The sequence below is a fragment of the Erithacus rubecula genome, assembly GCF_903797595.1.
Source record: "Erithacus rubecula genome assembly, chromosome: 1".
Taxonomy (NCBI): Eukaryota; Metazoa; Chordata; class Aves; order Passeriformes; family Muscicapidae; genus Erithacus; species Erithacus rubecula.
Window position 1 is genome coordinate 111,829,124 of NC_136658.1, and position 19,187 is coordinate 111,848,310.

The following is a 19,187-nucleotide window of genomic DNA, read 5'->3' on the forward strand; positions in this document are numbered from 1 at the left end:
CAATTCTGAGCACTGAAGAGAATTTGTCTTTTTATTTTGATATGGGCTGGGCTACTCACACTTTGTTTTGCTCAGTGATACAAACTCCACATCTCTACGAGTTTGAAAAGAAATTGCCACAGGTTTTTTTTTTTCCAGAGTATTTGCATCTCATTGACTTCAGAGAGGTTTTGAGGTGTGTCCACTATAAACACTGATCCATATAAAGCTGCAGTTCCTTGTTCATCCATTATTTAAGGCTGGATTCTTCCTGATTAATGAATTTTGGGAGATCTGTACCAACCCAGAGGGACTCGAGCCCTTTGTGCCCTTTCACAGGGATGGAACTGGCAGAACCTTCATCAGCCACTGTCTCCCCTCAACAATTTTGGGCAGAAATATTAAAATATTAAATGGCTGCAGTGGGAAAATTCAGTTTGATGCCCAGGAGTCGCTTCCAACCTGCACCTGCCTGGCTGTGAGGTTGGAAAGGGCTCTCAGGGCTGGAGTGAGGATTTGGGAAAATCTCCCCTCCCACCTAAACCCCTGATGGAAACCAGGTTTGCAGGGCTGGCTGAGGGGAGCTCAGAGCTCCTGGGGATGTTGGTGCCAGTGCCAGGACAAGGAGCAGGGGCAGGAACTAAAACACAACAATTCCATCCCAAGCTGAGGAAGAACTTCCTTCCATGGAGGGGCAGCTGCCCAGGGAGGGGCTGGGGTCTCCCTCTCTGGGGACATCCCAACCCCCCTGGGCACCTTCCTGAGTCCCTGCTGCAGGTGACCCTGCCTGGGTACTCTCAGAGGTTCCTCCCAACCCCAAATTTCTGGGATTCTGTGATAATTCTGGAAAATTCAGCCCTCAGCTGCACCCGAGCACTTGGAATAATCTGGGTAACTCCCAGTGCCAGCCCTGGAGATGGTTGGAACCCTGGAATGGGATTTTGAACTCTCTGTGCTGCCAGGCACTGACCCCAGAACTCTGGACCTGAGGCCGTGGGGAAGCTCCCAAAATGGGATGGTAGAACTGGGATTGTGGGTGTGCAGCTGGAATAGAAGTGTGTGATATCACAGGGTGGGAAATGCAGAATTCTAGGTTTTAGAATAGAGATATTATGGAAAGCAAGATGGAGGTTTTAGGATAAAGGTTTCTTTCTTCTTCACCTTCTTCTTCCTGGGTTTGGGTGGGATCTTGTTTAATTGGGTAGAAAAATCTGCACTGTGGGTCACAAGTGTTTGGTTATTGAGTAAAAAAAAAAAATGTAGGTGTTAGTTCTTAATTGGACAGTTTGAGTTTAAAAAACCCTGTAGAGAGAGATCCATCACCATTTCACCATTTTTAGCTTTTTAGTTGGAAGTGCTGTAGCACTCACTGTAATATAAATAATAATTAATAAACATCTGAGTCTGAACACAAAATATCTCTCGAGTTCTTAATCCCTACTCTGGCAGAAGAGAAAAATGAAGTTAAATGCAATTCTGTCCCACACAGGGATGGAAAAGCCACTGCCGGGGCACTTTGGCAGCTGGGAGCCTCCCCCTGCCCGGGGCTCCTGCTCTGGGGAGAGGTTTGGGGCTGAAACAGAGCCGGGTGTTCCTGTGAGGGATCGATTTGAGGAAGGTCTTGAGGGGGCTGTGGGTGCTCACTCTGAGCACCCACTGCAATCAAAGGGAAAGGATCCTGCAGCCCCTGGAGGGGCTCTGACAGCTCCCATCCATCCCAGTGATCCCAGTGATCCCATGCCATCCCATCCCAGTGATCCCAGTGATCCCATCCCATCCCAGTGATCCCAGTGATCCCATCCCATCCCAGTGATCACATTCCATCCCATCCCATCCCAGTGATCTCAGTGATCCCATCCCATCCCATCGATCCCATTCTATCCCATCCCAGTCATCCCATCCCAGTCATCCCATCCCATCCCAGTGATCTCAGTGATCCCATCCCATCCCAGTGATCCCAGTGATCCCATTCCATCCCATCCCAGTGATCACATTCCATCCCATCCCATCCCAGTGATCCCAGTGATCCCATCCCATCCCAGTGATCCCAGTGATCCCATCCCATCCCAGTGATCACATTCCATCCCATCCCATCCCACTGATCTCAGTGATCCCATCCCATCCCATCGATCCCATTCTATCCCATCCCAGTCATCCCATCCCAGTCATCCCATCCCATCCCAGTGATCTCAGTGATCCCATCCCATCCCAGTGATCCCAGTGATCCCATTCCATCCCATCCCAGTGATCACATTCCATCCCATCCCATCCCAGTGATCCCAGTGATCCCATCCCATCCCATCGATCCCATTCTATCCCATCCCAGTGATCCCAGTGATACCAACCCATCCCATGCCATCCCAGTGATCCCATCCCAGTGATCCCAGTGATCCCATCCCATCCCATCGATCCCATTCCATCCCATCCCAGTCATCCCATCCCAGTCATCCCATCCCATCCCAGTGATCCCATCGGTAGGAAGCAGAGCTGCAGAAGGGAAATGCCTCAGTCAGGGCTTTGCAGGTGATTTTGGTCACCTTGGCTTAAAATATTCCAGGCAGAGGCTGAAGAAATCCCCTGCTGGAGTGAGACATGGACAACCTTTCCCTTCCTCCTGGGTTTCCTGGATGCCTCCTGGTTTCTGCCTGAAACGGTTGAATCCTGGAATGATTTGGGTGGGGAGGGATCTCAAATCCCCTCCAGTGCCACCCCAGCCATGGCAGGGACACCTCCCACTGTCTCCAGTGTCCAGCCCCAGTGTCCAGCCTGGCCCTGGGCACTGCCAGGGATCCAGGGGCAGCCACAGCTGTGCCAGCCCTGCCCACCCTGCCAGGGAACAATTCCTGCCCAAGATCGAATCTGAATTTCCCCAGTCTCAGACCCCCTGCCCTGTCCCTGCAGCCCCCAGCGAGCTCTGCCTGCCCCTCCCTCCCTTCCTGCCCCTGGGGCTCGGCGGAGACGAGCAGAGAAATGAAGGAGAGAAAGGGGAAAGAGACGGGAAAATGAGGAGGAGGAAGGAAAGGAGCGCGGGGATGAGGAAGGAGCCGGGATGTGCGATCAGAAACTTCCTCCTCCTGTCGGGACAGGTCGCGAGAGAGCCCAAAGCTCCCAGGAGGAGGGTGGAGGAGGGGTCCGTGCGGGTCCCTGGGGGTCTCGGGCAGGAGCCCCGCGGAGCAGATGGACACCCCTCCCCCCCGTAACCTTACCCGGTGCGGGCGGGACCCTCCCTGGGGCGGGGGAACATATGGGGAGCTCTGGGGGCCCCAGCACGGCCCAGTTCATCCGCAAGTACCCGTGAGGAGGGGCCGGGGGGCACAGGCTGTGCCTGGCACGGCTCGATGCCACCCCCGGTGCCACCCCCGGTGCCGGGGAGGATGCGCGGGCTCAGCGGGTATTTGGGGCGATCGGGGTGATGTTGCCCTCGCTGCTTTTGCCAGCGGTGTGGCCGGAACTCCCCCAGAGAGAAGCCGCGTTCCCCCGATCCCCCCCTGCCCGTCGGGGCTCCCCGGGGCCACCTGTTAGCGACAGGGACAATCCCCTCCGGGCCCGAGCTGGGCAGGCAGACGAGCAGGATTTACCAGCTTCTGGCCACCGCCGACTTTTGCATCTGTCAGGGTGCTAATTATTGCCTTTAATAGAGACAAAGAGCAGCTCCTAATGATGCTCCCTCTAATTCTCACCTGCTCCTGCCCTTCCTCCTCCTCCTCCTCCTCCTCCTCCGCAGCAGCAGCGCTCCCTCGCCGGAGCTGCGCTAATTGGGAAAGCTGCTCTGCTTATTGCGGCCTCCCCGCGGCTGGGGGGGTGTCGGGGGGTGTCGGGGGGTGCCGGGGGGTGCCGGGGGTGTCGGGGGGTGTCGGGGGTGTCGGGCACCGCTAACGGGGCTCCAGGAGCCAAAGCGGCCCGGAGGGCTCCATCCCTGGGCAGCTCCCGGAGCTCTTGGCTCGGCTCGGATGAGGAGGGGATGAGGAGAGGATGAGGAAGGGATGAGGATGCTTTTTTCTCCCCTCTCTTGGCGAGCAGCAGATCCTGGCAGAAGGTTCCCGGCGTGCGCAGCATCCCAAGGCGCTGGCACACACCTGCCCGCTCCCTGTTTTGGGCTTTTGGTGGCAGAAGAGTGAGGTTTGTGCCGCAAGAATCGCCCTGAACCCACACCCGGATCCCCCGGGCCAGGGGACGCACCTGGGCCACCAGCGCCGCGCTCCTCGTGTGTCCCCAACCCCCCGGGGCCGCCTCGGCTTGGGGAAAAAATCCAAACCAAACAAAAAATCCCCCGGGCGCATCCCCGCTCTGACTCCCCGCCGCTGTCCGTGCCCTCCGAACCCTCCCCGATGAGGAGCTGTGTATTTGTGCCAGTGCAGATATTATTAGAAATAAAGAATCAAATGTGCTGCCGTTGGTGGGGCTGCAGGGGGATGGGAAAGGGAGGACTCGGTTCCTCCGGGCTCCTGCCCACCCTCAGCCCGAGCTTTTCCTCGGAACCACCGGAGCATTTCCTCGCTCTGCATCAAATATTTCCTACCCCAATACTCGAAATGCCAAAATCTCCCCTGGCCACAGACACGAGCGACTTCGGGAGGGGAAAAAAATTACTAATAATTTTTTTTTTCCCGTGGATTTTCGTTTGGTGGGTTTTTAGTTGAAGGTCAAAGGCGCAGTGAGGGAACTCCCCAGCGCCAAGCGGAATGGTTCCTCTCCCCGAATTAATATTTAATTAATATTTCGCTTTTGCCAAGCGCTGCAGACAGAAAATTTTTACGTTACTGACGCGGTACCGAGGTTTTCACTCGCAACCCTGATTCTGATTGGAAAAAAATGAGGAAAGAAAGAAAAAAAAAATCAAAAATTCAAACCTCAAACGGTTTCGATTCGCCGGCGAAGCGAACTGACAAAAAACTTCGCGAAAGTCAAGGATGCGCCTAAAATATTCCCATCCCTTCCCCATCTGTCTCCGCCTCCCCGGGACAGCGAGGAAGAGGAAAAGAACATTTATTTAAAATTATTTTCTTTTTAAATTTTTTTAAAATTTTATTTATTTAAAATCTCAACAATGGATCACTTTTTTTTTTCTTTTTTTTTTTTTTTTTTGCAACCAAACAAGTAATAAATATTATTTAGCAACTTTTTTCCTTTTTTTCCCTTTTTTTTTCTTTTTTTTTTTGTTTGTTTTTTTTTTTTTCGTTTTTTATAAAAATAAACAGATGATAAAATCTCTGCAAGGGGCAGCGATAAGAAAAGTTGTTATTTCAGAAACAAGCCCAAGTTTTCAGTATTGCAACACGGACAGGGTGAAAGTTCCTACACAAGAAAGAGCATTAAAGAGTTCAAACTTTGTTAAAGGTGGCAGGAACGTAAAAAAAAAAAAAAAAAAAAAGAAACAAAACAACGAAACCAAACGTGTTAAAACGCTTAAAAAGTAAAACAACCCAACGAACCCCAAGAACCCAAACCAAGGAAATCAAGGCAAAATCCGACCCCTTTTTCACTCATGAGGCTGACACAGAACAAGTGCACGGACGGGAAGCTCAGGCAGAGCGGACCCGCGTCCTTATCGGTCTATTTACAAATCCCGGGCGCAGAGAAAACGGGGCGACCCCGCGGGGAGCGGGGAACAACCCGGCTGGAATGCCCCATTTCCCGGGGAATGAGACCCAGGAGCGGCTCCAAAAGCTCCGCGTGTCGGAACGAGTCGGGCCCAGGGGGGAACGGAGGAATAACCGAGCCAAAGCCCCTCTGCAGTTTGGGTTCCTCCGGTAGCGGCGACCCCCGGCCCTCCCCTCCTCCCGAGTCCTGGCAACGTCGGAAAATTCAAAACGCAGTTGATGCGCCGGGGTTTGCTCGTGCCGGGGGGTTTGGGGAGCAGGGCAGAGCCCGGGCCGGGCTCCATCCCCTCCCGAAGCCCCGGGGAGCGTTTGTAGGTCCTGTTCGCGCCGGGGCCGCCCCGCCCAGGGGCTCATTTGGTGTCGGTGGCTAATCTGGGCAGGCTGGCGGTGCCCATGCCCGAGACGTGGTGGTGCGGAGGGGCCGACACCTGGCACATGCTGCAGGGGCACGGCATCCCCCCCCAGTGCTGGAAGCCGCTGCCCAGCGGGGCGGCGGCGGCGGCGGCCGAGGGCGATTTGAGGAGCCCGTGCGGGGGCCGGATGGAGCTGACGGCAGAGAGGCCGGAGCCGGGCAGGGAGGCGCTGGAGACGGCGGCGGGGGGCAGGATGGGGTGGTGCACGGGGTGCGAGGCCGGGTGGCCCGGGTGGCCGGGCAGCGGCGCCGAGTGCGCGCTCATGCCGCCGGGGCAGGCGGCGGGGTGGAAACCGGCGTGGTGGCCGCCGTAGATCTCGCTGACCAGGCGCTTCATCTCCTCCAGGGAGTTGGTGAGCATCAGGATGTAGTTGCGCGCCAGGAGGAGCGTGGCGATCTTGGAGAGCTTGCGCACCGACGGGCCGTGCGCGTAGGGCATCACCTCCCGCAGCCCGTCCATGGCGATGTTCAGGTCGTGCATCCTCTTGCGCTCCCGGCTGTTGATCTTCAGCCGCAGCTGCTGCAGCTCCGGCTCCGTCATCTGCTTCTTGTCCTTCTTGGAGGAGGAAGAGGAGGACGAGGAGGAGGAGGACGAGGAGGATTTGAAGCCCAGCTTGTCCACCACCACCACCCCCGCAGCGCTCATGGCGCTGCGCAGCTCGGCGCTCAGCTCCGGCGGCGAGTCGCTCTGCGTGGAGCTGGACACGGTGCCCCCCGTGAAGCCCCCGCCGCTGCCTTTATTCCTGGCCGTGAGGAAGAGGTCATCGGGCTCCGGGGAGGACGGGCGGCTGGAAACCAGGCTGGCGTCCGAGTCCATGGCCCGGCGGGCACCGGGCAGCCTGCGGGGAGGGGAGAGAGCCCGCGGGCAGCGCCGCGTCAGCGCCCGCCGCGGCTCGCCGGGACACCGCGCCCGCTCGCCAGCCCCGGTGGGACCGGCCCCGCTGCCCACCCTCCCTTCGCCGGGGGCGGCTCCCGTCCCGTCCCGTCCCGTCCCGTCCCTCCCTGCCCTGGCTCGGGCTCCGCGCGGGCGCGGGGGTCACTCACCGTGCGCGGGGCGGCCGTGGCGAGCGGCGCGCCGGGACGGGCGAGCACGGCAGCAGCGCGCACCTTGCGGCGGAGCCGCGGCCGCTTTATAGCCGCGCCGGGGAGGAACGATGTCACCGCGAGGGAGGGAGGGGGGCTGCGCCAATCGGCGGCGGCGGCGGGGGGACGGCTGATGTCACCGGGGCCGCTCCGGCTCGATGGGGCGGGCGGGGGGGCGCCGGCCGGAGCGGCGGGGGGGAGGGACTTTTGTCAAATCCAGAATAAAATGCAACAATGACAGCGCCGGCAACAGCTGTTGGGGGGGCGGGACGGGACGGGGACGGGAGCGAAGAGCCCCCGGCACGTCGGTGTTCCCCGGTGCCCGGCCCAGCGCTGCCCCCTCCTGCGTTATTCCCCCGCCAAGCGGTGCAAAGAGAGGCGGAGAAAAGCGGGATTTCGACCTCTCCGTTCCCCGCGAGCGAATTGCCCCGAGCATCCCCCGGCTCCGACCCCGCAGCCACCCGGAGAAGTTCTTGCAGCGGCCGCCTAAAACTGTCCCAAAAAAATCCTTCAGCGAGAAGGCAGCGGTAGAGAGAAGAGAAAGAAAGAGTAAAAGACGTTAAGAAGCTAACAAAAAATGACCTTGGGAAATGCCTGCAGCCTTCCTCCCGCCTTCCCGGCTCCCGGAGAGTCCCCTCGCCCCGGCAGCTCCGCGCAACAGGCTCGGAGCTCCCTCGCACTGGGGTAAATCCCCCCGGCCGCCGCCTCCCCGCCGCCCCCCCGGCCCCTTCGCCTTTGTTGTATTATTTTTACACCCGTGTGTTTCCCAGCTGGCCCGGCAAAGCCTCAACCATCCGTTAAATATGTATTTAAAACGTTAAGAAGTGAAGCGTGGAAATGTGTTTCCCAACGGTTGCGGGGCTGATCCGTAACAGGTCAATTAGGAAAATCTGTCCCCGCGACAGCCGGGCCCGCCGCCCGGCGTGTGTCCGCGGCCACCGGGGGCGCGGGGGGGACACCCCGAGCCGGGGGAGCCGGGCTGAGCCCCGGAGGTGCGGGGCTCACGGGGAGGGGGGTCCCGGCTGTGCCGAGTTTGGTTTTTTTGCGGGATGGAGCCGGGAGCTGCTTTCGCCTGGCGGTGCTGGAGAACAGGATAACAACGAGCGCAAGGAATTGAGCCTTCCCCGGCTCCGGGGGGGAACGGGGGGAACGGGAGGGATGGCGGGGAGGGGGCGGTCACCCCAGGGCTGCGGTGCTGGAGTGAGGAGGTGGAAAAAGCCGCATCGCTCTCCTGTCACGCAGGGCTCGGTAATTTTCCTTCCTGCTCCAAAGGTCGTGCCCGTGAAATGATGGAGGGTCCCGAACTCCGCACTGGGGAGCGGCTGAGCCCCGAAGCCCCCCCGAGACCCCGCTGGGCGTGGGGAGCGCAGGAACGGATGGGGGGTGCAGAGTGGGGATGGGGCAGAGAGGGGGGAACCTGCCCAGGGACAGCGGGGAAAGGTGGGGAAAAACCTCCGGCCTTGAGATGGACAGAGGGATGGACAGAAGGATGGACAGAGGGATGGACAGAGGGATGGACAGTCGGGTGCACTGAGGACGGGGGTGCTGGGGGACAGTCAGGGCCGCTGCGTCCTGAGACCGTTCTGGCATCACCCTGGGGGCTCAGGAGGGAGAAATGGGCAGTGGAGTGACTCCTCCTTTTCCTTCTCCTTCTCCTTCTCCTTCTCCTTCTCCTTCTCCTTCTCCTTCTCCTTCTCCTTCTCCTTCTCCTTCTCCTTCTCCTTCTCCTTCTCCTTCTCCTTCTCCTTCTCCTTCTCCTTCTCCTTCTCCTTCTCCTTCTCCTTCTCCTTCTCCTTCTCCTTCTCCTTCTCCTTCTCCTTCTCCTTCTCCTTCTCCTTCTCCTTCTCCTTCTCCTTCTCCTTCTCCTTCTCCTCCTTCTCCTTCCTCTTTCCTTTCCCATCTCCCTTCCCTTTCATCTTTTTCTTCCCCTTCCTTTCCTCCTTTTCCTTTCTCTTTTCTCCTTTTCCCTTCTTCCCTTTTCCTTCTTTTTCTTTTTCTTTTTCTTTTTCTTTTTCTTTTTCTTTTTCTTTTTCTTTTTCTTTTTCTTTTTCTTTTTCTTTTTCTTTTTCTTTTTTTTTTTTTTTTTTTTTTTTTTTTTTTTTTTTCTTTTTCTTTTTCTTTTTCTTCTTTTCCATTTTTTTTCTCGCTTTTTTTCCCCTCTCTCCCTTCCAGAGAGGAAACGCCTCTCTGAGTTTCTCTCGCAGCAGAAATATCGGGATCAGAATCCCTTAAGGGTCCTTGGTGACAACTGTCCATCCGTCTGGACACGAGTTCTGCCCCGGGGCCGCGGAGTTTGAGCGGGACCGGGATCGGAATCGGGATCTGGGTCGGGATCGGGATCGGGGTGGGGATCGGGATCGGGGGGGGATCAGGATCGGAGTCGAGATCAGGATTGAGGTCGGGGTCGGGGTGGGGATCGGGATCGGGGTCGGGATCAGGATCGGAGTCGAGATCAGGATTGGGATCGGGGTCGGGATCGGGGTCGGGGTCGCCGGTGCTGCTCTGCTGTCCTGTCACGGGGATGAGAGGAAGGAGGGGGACGATCTCTGCCGTGAGATGACAAATTAAACGTCGCACCTCCCCCTCCCAGGACTCGGGAATCGCAGCCGCCTCTCCCGGCGCTTCCCGGGAAGCGGCCCCGGCGCGTCCCAGAGGAGCCCTTCACCCGAACTTGATTTTGACACTAAAATGTGGAGCAGAGCCCATTTGCCGGGCTATGAATATGTATAATTTTTTTTTAATAGCGTCTGTAGACAACTAAGGCATGAATGAAGGCAATCATGGAACATGATGAAGTGATAACTTAATAAAAACCAGACTATTGCTTTCATGCTGGAAATCACTCGGAATGCCATTAGGGTATTGTCGGAGGGGTTTATTGCCCCTCAGGGAGCTCTGCCCGGTTCAAAGGTGTGAGGGGACAGGCACGGAGAGAAAAACTTCAGCGCTCAGCTTTGGCCCTTTCGCCTCGTTTTTTGCCTTTTTTTTTTTTATTTATTTATTTTCCTCCGCATTAATTTCCTCCTGGTTGTATCTCCATCAGGTACAGATGGATTTCGCTGTTTGGATTTCCAGGTGAAGCTCAGTGGGTTTTGGTGCAGCTCCACCTGCCCAATTAACACATTTGATACCTGAAATCTCCGAGAAGGAAACTCGAGTTCATTGAGCGGGGCAGTCGCTGTCATTCCCTCGGGGTTCTCCTCTTTTCCAGCGCTGGGTTTGTTTTTGTTAACACTTGCTCCCTGGAAGTGCTGGAGACACAAGCGCTTTGCCAAAATCTCAGCATGTCTTCCCATTCAATCAGAGGCTGGAAAAGCTTCTCATCTTCACAGGAGTCACCCAGAGGGAAGTCTCAGAAATACCAGAGCTGATGTTTGTGATATCTGCAGGATTAAAAACATGCAGGAAATTGGCCATCTCCTGTTCTCATTCGGCAGGAAAAAAAAACTCTCTTTATTGATAAACTTTTGACACTCAAGAGCCTGCTGTCGGGGGGAACACAATAATTAAATTGCTGTTTAAATGGCAGGCTGGATTCCGGGTCCTGTGTCTGTCAGGCTCAGCCGAACCTCCCCGGGATGGGCGGGAATGATTTGGGATTGCTCAGCCTGGGCAGGAGCAGCTCTGGAGTTGATGCCTTGGGTTTCAGCTTTTCTATTTTTCAGACCCTCTGCTGCTTGGTGTGCAACTCTGAAACTTCATATGAAGTGTTAGTGAGTTCTCTTCACAGGGTGGTGACAAAAAAAAAACCAACCAACATTTCTAGCTAGAGAATCAAGGACAACTGGCACCCAAAAATCAGAAAAAACAGCGAGGGAAAGGGGGAAAACCAGGGGCTGAGACTGCATAGCCTGGGGCTGTGCTTGGACAATTGACCCCAATGTGTGGATGAACCAAAAGTTAAAAGTGTAAAACTGGTGACCAAAATCTATCTTGGATTTGATCTGGGTGCAGCCCCAGCCAGGCTCTTGCACTGCCCAAGGTGAATCCTTTCAATAAATTCCTGTTTTACTCATTTTGCTCTGTCTGGTCTCTGTTCCAGCTCAGCCTTTCCAGGCATCCCATTGTGGCCTTTGAGGGCCTGGAGGAGCTGCAGGAAAACTGGAGAGAGACAATTCCCAAGGGCTGGAGGGACAGGACACAGGGAATGGAGGGACAGACACAGGGAATGGAGGGACAGGACACAGGGAATGGAGGGACAGACACAGGGAATGGGGGGACAGGACACAGGGAATGGGGGGACAGGACACAGGGAATGGCTGAGGATGGGATTTTGGGCAGAAATTGTTCCCTGGCAGGGTGGGCAGGCCCTGGCACAGGGAGCCATTCACTGTGTCCTGTCCCTCCCTGTCTTGTCCCCAGTCCCTCTCCAGCTCTCCTGGATCCCTCCAGAGGCTCTGAGCTCTCCCTGCAGCTTCTCCTGTCCAGGTGAGCACCCCCAGCTCTGGCTCAGAGCTCTCCAGCCCTGCAGCACCCACAGCATCCCCTGCCCCCATTCCTGCCCTTCTCCCCATCAAATGCAGCACGAGTTTTCAGCTCTCATTGAAGTTTCCTGACCTGCATTTTCAGAACCCTTTGTCACACTTTGTCACTTGTCTCTGTCACTCCTACACTTCTCTTTCCCACTTTGCATGGCTTGAGTTTGGCTGGGAGCTCCTTTAAAATGAGCCAGGCCTGGCAAAGTTTTAGTGCTGAGAGAGCCCAAAACCACCCATGTTTTGCTTCCCTGCAAACACTCACTGGAAATCAGTTTTCTCTCAGGTTGTCCTTTTGTCCTGTCCCTGTCCCGTGCTCATGAGGAAAACTCCTTCAAATCCCTGCAGCTCCAGGTGAGTGCAGCTGTGTGACCCAGCCCCAAGGACTGTGCTGCTGGGGAAATGATCCCTCAGCCAGAGCTGATGGTGCCTCCAGAGTGGCTTTGGTGTGGAGGCAGCAATGGCTGGGCTCATGTGGGAACAGCCCCTGGCCGAGGGATGGAGAAGCTGGAATGGCAGAATATCCTGAGCTGGAATGACCCCAGGGATCAGCCAGCCCCACCCTGCCCTGCTCCAGACCCCCCCAACAATCCCAGTCTGGGCATTCCTGGCAGCTCCTGGAGCTCTGGGGAGCCTGGGCAGTGCCCACATCCTCTGGGGGAAGCAGCTTTCCCTAAAATCCATCCCAAATCCCTCCTGGCCCAGCTCCAGCCTCTCCCTGGGTGCTGTCCCTGACCTCAGCTGCTCCAGCCTGCACTGACCAAGGGGCCCCTCCAGACCCTTCCCCACCCCCTGCCCCTCCTCTGGACCCTCCTGACACCCAGAACCGTCCCCAGCACTGGAGGTGAGGCCGGGTGGGACAAATAAAGGGAGGATAAGGTGGGATAAATCTCACTAGATTTATTTCTTATTATGAAAAAAAAAAAAAAAAATCCTGCAGAGAAGGATGGAAAGTCAAACCTCCATCAGGAATTTCTGAGATTTCTCCTGGGTGTGCTGAGAGTTTTGGGGGGCCGGATCTTTGGCGGTGCCGGCACTGGCGGGGGAGCAGCTGAAGGAGGCGTTGGGAGGGAACAAATCGCAGGCGGGACACCAGGGCTCGTCGGCCGTGATGTCAAAGGTTGCGACAGTGTCCCCCCCGCCCTCGGGGTGCCTTTGTTCGGCACGGTGGCCCCAGCAGATGGCCCAAAACCCGCACCCCGGCCAGCAAAGAGGGACCACATGTGACGAACCATGGATGTCTCATTAGCACACGGGGCGGGGGGGGGGCTGGGGGGGGGGAGCAAGGATGAGAAAAAAAAAGATAAAAAGAATACACAAAGACATTTACATATTTACATTGTTTCTCCCTCATTTCCAATTCTCCTTTCGCTGGAGTGGCAGTGGGCTCGCTTTTCTCCTTCTGTTTGTGTGTTTACTTGTGCTAAATAGATTATGATAATCAGGCACATAAATGCATGCAACTGTTATTATGGCATTTTAATCACAGAGGTTTTCACTGGAAGCCTTCATTAGAATTCTCATAATCTCACTTGTTAGTGTAACAAACAGTAATAAATGCCAAGGAACTGGGATTAAGTCAGAGACATTCAGACATTAAAGGAGGAATATGGAAATGTTGTCAAATCTCCGCATTATTTATTGAAATGTCACATAAACAGTTCAGGTCTTTCAATATCTCTCTCATTAGAAGGAGAGGGTGTGCGGCCACCTGAAGACACCAATTATATTTTTAGGGAGCTCTGGAACCATATGGCTCCCCTCGACTCTTCCCAACTTTGCTGGGCTGTTTTGAGCCATCGGTTCCGATTCGTCAGCTCCACCCCGGGCTGATTTTGGGGCAGGGGGAGGCGGGATGGGACATGGGAGGATGCTCAGAGGTGCCCACGGACACTGGGACAGCGGGAGGTGTCCCTGCCGGGGCAGAGGTGGCACTGGGTGACTCTGAGGTCCCTTGAACCCAAACCCTGCAGGAATACCACCATTCCATGAAGCCGTCCGGATTTTTATGGACCCGAACTTTGTAGGGTGGTGCCCGCTGGACCCCCCCGGCCCTGGGGATCTGTTCCCGTGCCCCGGAGGGAGGAGGAGGAGGGGGATGGGGATTTTGGGGTTTCCCCACCGCTTTTTGAGGCCGAAACCCCACGGGGCATCCCTGGCAGCGCTGCGGAAATGCGGGAATGCTGCGGATGGGAGCGGCACGGGGCTGGGCTGGGACCCCCGGGGCTGGGCTGGGACCCCGGGGCTGGGCTGGGCTGGGCTGGGATAGGATGGGACCCCCGGGGCTGGGATGGGACCCCCGGGGCTGGGCTGGGCTGGGCTGGGATAGGATGGGACCCCCGGGGCTGGGCTGGGACCCCCGGGGCTGGGCTGGGCTGGGCTGGGCTGGGCTGGGCTGGGCTGGGCTGGGCTGGGCTGGGATGGGCTGGGATGGGCTGGGCTCGGCTCAAAGGGCCGGGTTGGGCTCAAAGGGCCGGACTGGGATCCCCAGACCCGGCTGGGCTCCTTGGGCCGGGATCCCCCGGGTCCGACTGAGCTCCCTGGGCCGAACTGGGATCACTGGTCCGGGCTGGGATCACTGGGATCACCCCCCACCCTGCCCGGATCCTGGGGAGGGGCCTCAGGGCTGAAGCAACTGAATTTCCACACAGGTTTGGGTTGTTTGGGCTCCCCCTCCTTCTCCTTCTGTGATTTTTCCCTGTGAAGAACCAGAAGGAAAATTGGATATAAAAATCAGCCACGCTCCCTTTTCCCATTTCCTGTTTGGGTTGGGCTGGGGTGGCCTCGGGGCCCCCCTGCTGTGGGACCAGGTGAATTTTCCTCTTTTTCTGCCTTTTACCAGGGGTGGGGTGAGTTTTGCAGTGAGGTAAAACCATCCCAGAGCAAATCCTGCTGCCCCAAGGGAGGTTTAATCAAACCTATCCTGGAAGGGAGGTTTGGTTTCCCTTTCAGAGAAAAGACCCGTTTTAAGACCCCTGGTTTTGTGCCCCCATCCCCTGGTTTTGTGCCCCAGCCCCCAGTTTTGTGTCACCAGCCCTGATTTTGTGCCACCACCCCTTGGTTTTGTGCCACATCCCCTGTTTGTTTTTGTGCCCCATCCCCTGTTTCTGTGCCCCCATCCCCTGTTTGTTTCTGTGCCCCCATCCCCAGTTTTTGTGCCACATCCTCTATTTTTGTGTCACATCCCCTGCTGTTTTTGTGCCCCCATCCCGTTTTTGTGCCCCCTATTCCCTGTTTGTTTTTGTTCCCCATCCCCTGTTTTTGTTCCCCATCCCCTGTTTCTGTGCCCCCATCCCCTGTTTCTGTGCCCCCATCCCCTGTTTGTTTCTGTGCCCCCATCCCCTGTTTGTTTCTGTGCTCCCATCCCCTGTTTCTGTGCCCCCATCCCCTGTTTCTGTGCCCCCATCCCCTGTTTTTGTGTCACCATTCCTGTTTTTGTGTCACCATTTCTGTTTTTGTGTCACCATCCCCTGTTTTTCTGCCCATCCCCAGTTTTTGTCACAGCCCTGCTCCAGTGCAGGGTTCTGTGCTGCCCCCAGATCCCCTGAAGGATCCCCCCGAGCTGTGCAGCTCCAGAAGGATTTTCTCCTCCTGGCAGGGCGTTTTATGATTTTACTGTGAGGAAAAAAGCGAGGAGAGATCCCTCCCTTTCAGTACCAAAGTTTGGATCTCTTTTAGGACCCTTTGGGTTTATTCTTTGTGCTGTTTCCCCCTCTGAGGGTCGGGTGGGGGCTGCTCTTATGGCCAGAGCATCCCTGACCCCTCCCCACGTGTCCCTGGGCAGGGATTGAATCACATCTGGCTTTGGAACCGCTGGCAAAGAATGGAAATAGAAATTTTTGGAATGTCAGGGCTGCTCTAAAGTCCCACACAGATTTTCCTGCTGGCTGGGAGGGAGGGGCTGGGGCTGGGAGGGTCCCTTTGCCAAAACCAGTCAGTGCTCCTCAGCAGAGAGCAACAATCCAAGCAAAAGGTTTAGAAGAACAATTTGGGAAAATCCTTAAAGCTCCAAAACAGAAAGTGTTGAATTGTAGGGCCAAAGCTCTGCCCTTTGTGGCCACCTGTGTGTCAGGTGGGGCTGGGGGACAGGAGGAGTTGGGAGGAGCCACAGGAGAGAATCAGGGTGAGGAAAAGTTTGGGAAGGAAGTGGAATAATCAGAGAATCCCAGACTGGTTTGGGTTGGAAGGACCTTAAATCCCACCCAGGCACGGGGAGGTGTCAGGAGAAAGGAGGGTGAGGTAGGAGAAAAACTGTTAAGAATTCCTTGGGGATTTTTTTGGGAAATCCCAAAGAAGGAGAAAAGTTGTTGCCTAAAAAGGGAGAAAATTCCCAAACCAGGCCTTGGAAAAATCCCTCTGTTCAGGGCATGGATTTCAACCTGCTCAGCTCTCAGCAACACAAACAAAAATTAACCTGAAGTGACACCTCTGTGTGCTTTGACTTGTAAGGGTTGACCAGGACCAGTAGATTTGAGCCCAGAAAAAACTAAAAAAAAATCGAATTTCCTCGAAAAATGTGTGGCAATATCCCTTTGAGGTCTCCAGAAAAATCTCACTTCCTCGAAGGACACGAGTGTGGCGATGCCCCTGCAGCTCCCCCAGCCGGGCTTGGGCTTTTGTTTGTCCCAGAATTTCTTCCTGCCCTGAGGAAATCCCACCCCGGCTCTGGCTGTGCCAGGCAGGGACTTGTCCTGGAGGTGGGGCTGTGCCTGAGGGGACAGCTGGCTCCATTTGGCCTGGTTTGGCCTGGTTTGGCTCAGTTTGGTTCAATTTGGCCTGGTTTGGCTCAGTTTGGCCTGGTTTGTCTCAGTTTGGCTCAATTTGGCCTGGTTTGGCTCAGTTTGGCCTGGTTTGTCTCAGTTTGTCTTGGTTTGTCTCAGTTTGTCTTGATTTGGCTCAGTTTGGCTCTGTTTGGCTCAGTTTGGCTCGTTTGTCTTGGTTAGACTCGGTTTGGCTCAGTTTGCCTGGTTTAGATCAGTTTGGATCAGTTTGACCTGGTTTGGCTTGGTTTGTCTCAGTTTGTCTCTGTTCAGCTTGGTTTGACTCAGTTTAGCTCAGTTTGGCTCACTTTGGCTGGTTTGGATCAGTTTGGCTCAGTTTGGATCAGTTTAGCTCAGTTTGGCTCACTTTGGCTGGTTTGGATCAGTTTAGCTCTGTTTGGCTCTGTTTATCTTGGCTTGGGTCAGTTTGGCCCCATTTGGCTTGTTTTGGCTTGATTTGTCTCAGTTTGGCTTGGCTTGTCTTGGTTAGACTTGGTTTGGCCCGGTTTGGCTCAGTTTGGTCTGGTTTGTCTTGACTTTTCTTGGTTAGACTCTGTTTGGCTTGTTTTGGCTCGATTTGCTTCAATTTGATCTGGTTTGACTCAGTTTGGCCTGGTTTGGCTCTGTTTCCCCTGGTTTTCCACGGTTTGGCCCGGCTTGGCTCGGTTTGGCCCTGTTTCACCCGGTTTGGCCCTGTTTCACCCGGTTTGACTCGGTTTGAACCCCTGCAGCACTCCAGAGCTGGATTATGCCCCTCTCGGACTGCAGTTCCCTGGTTTGGCCCGGTTTAGCCCGGTTTAGCCCGTTTTAGCCCGTTTTGAACCCCTGCAGCCCTCCAGGGCTGGATTCTGCCCCTCTCGGGCTGCAGTTCCCCGGTTTAGCCCGGTTTGGCCCTGTTTCACTTGGTTTGGCCCGGTTTAGCCCGGTTGAGCCCGGTTTAGCCCGGTTTAGCCCGGTTTGAACCCCTGCAGCACTCCAGGGCTGGATTCTCCCTCGTTCCCTTCCCGTGCAGGTGAGCGGGGCCGGGCAGGGCTGGGGCGGCTTTTCCCGGATTTTGGGATTCCCGCGGTTTGGCCCGGCTCGGCTCGGCTCGGCTCGGCTCGGCTCGGCTCGTTTCCCTGCTGCAGTTCCCCTCCTTTCCGTGCCTCTCTCCAGCTCCCCTCGCTCGTCCTGGGTGGTGCCGAAGTTGCGATGTCTTGAATACCAATAGTGAAGCTGAACATATGTGAACCTTTCCTAATCCTGCTAATCTTCCTTCAAAAACCTTTCTGAAAGTGGAGGCAACATCCAGATTTAAAAAAAAAAAAAAAAACTCCCGAGCATTTTAATGACAAATAATCTTGGGGAGGGGGAGGGGGCAGTGCCTCAGCTGGAGATGGAGCTTATGAACTACAGCAGGTAGAAATAACTGCTGTATTACCTCATGTAATCTCCGCTATTCAGCCTCAGATTAGGCCTGAATGCGAGCCCAAAGAGACTTCTCTTGTCAAGCGGGGACTTTGTCCCCAGCACGGCTATTAGGCGCTAATTAGTTGTGACACAGAATTAGCCGCCGCACAATGGCCGCCGCAGCCCCGCGAGTCCTTTCAAAGCGCTCCGAGCTGCTCAATGGCTGCGAGTTTCAATTTTCGAATTGTGCCGGGAGCTGGGAATGGTTGGCTGCGCTCCGCTCGCGGCTGCAGGGTGGGAGCAGCGGGGATTTGGGGTTTGGGGTTATGGGATTGGGATTTGGGGTTTCTGGGATTGGGATTTGGGGTTTGGGTGCTGGGCAGGAGGGATGGGGTGAGAGCTCCTCCTGTGATCTCGGGGATGAGTCCAGCTCGTGTCCTGCGCAATTCCCGGGGCTCTCAGGGGAAAGTGAGACCCGGGGTGAGACAGAGGTGGCACAGCTGGGCTCGCCCATCCCCTGGGGGTGTTGGGGACAGCCGTGTCCCTGTGCCAGGGTACCTGGGCGGTGTTCCCGGGATCCCCGGCATGGCCTTGGGATGCTCGGGGTGCTGGGGATGCTGGGGATGCTCGGGATGCTGGGGATGCTTGAAGCTGGGGATGTTTGGGATGCAGGGGATGCTCAGGGTACTCGGGATGGGAACATCTTCATCCCTTAGGTTTGGTCAGCAAGTTTGGAAAATGCCCTGCACGTGTGGCACAGCCCCAGGGGGCACAGGTGGCAGTGGCTCAGGTGGAGAACAAGATTTTTGTCCTGCCCTGGCTCCTGGCTCTCCTGGCAGAGAGCCCCTGAGGGGCTGGAGCGTGTCCAGGGCAGGGAATGGAGCTGGGAAGGGGCTGATGGAGCTGGGAAGGGGCTGAGGGAGCTGGGAAGGGGCTGAGGGAGCTGGGAAGGGGCTGAGCCTGGAGAAAAGGAGGCTCAGGGGGGACCTTGTGGCTCTGCACAGCTCCCTGACAGGAGGGGCAGGGAGGGGGGTCGGGCTCTGCTCCAGGGACAGGGACAGGACCCAGGGAATGGAGGGACAGGATACAGGGAATGGCTCCCAGTGCCAGAGGGCAGGGCTGGATGGATTTTGGGCAGGAATTGCTCCCTGGCAGGGTGGGCAGGGCTGGCACAGCTGTGGCTGCCCCTGGATCCCTGGCAGTGTCCCGGGCCAGGCTGGACACTGGGGACAGTGGGAGGTGTCCCTGCCATGGAGCTTTGGGGTCCCCCCCAGCCCATCCTGGGGTTCTGCGGTTCCTTCTGCGCTCTCATCCCCCAAAAGACCCGGACCCTGCCCATCCTGCGAACCCCAGGAATCACAAACTCCTCTCCAAGACGAGATGAACAGTATTTTTCTTTTGAATCCAGCGCCGCTCCATGCTCCTTGCCCAAGCACAGGGCTCCGGATTAAAGGAGGATCCAGCACATTCCCAGCGGGAGAGCAGAGCC

The 19,187-nt window shown here is 56.2% G+C and overlaps 1 protein-coding gene and 1 long non-coding RNA gene across 2 annotated transcripts in view; both read right to left on the minus strand.

Moving 5' to 3' along the window:
- The window catches only part of LOC306805437, a 120,510-nt gene that overhangs the window by 72,034 nt on the left and 29,289 nt on the right, over window positions 1–19,187 (minus strand). The gene's annotated exons all lie outside the window — the stretch shown is intronic.
- LOC306807890 (oligodendrocyte transcription factor 2) lies at window positions 5,015–7,090 on the minus strand. Its single transcript, XM_079317897.1, has 2 exons — window positions 7,036–7,090; window positions 5,015–6,830 (listed from the first exon to the last, which is right to left on the minus strand). The coding sequence occupies exon 2, from the start codon at window positions 6,806–6,808 to the stop codon at window positions 5,930–5,932; it is 879 nt and encodes a 292-aa protein (XP_079174023.1). The 5' UTR covers window positions 6,809–6,830; window positions 7,036–7,090; the 3' UTR covers window positions 5,015–5,929.

Coding starts and splice junctions, on each gene's coding strand:
- LOC306807890 (XM_079317897.1), bottom strand. CDS start 6,808: ATGGACTCGGACGCCAGCCTGGTTTCCAGCCGCCCGTCCTCCCCGGAG.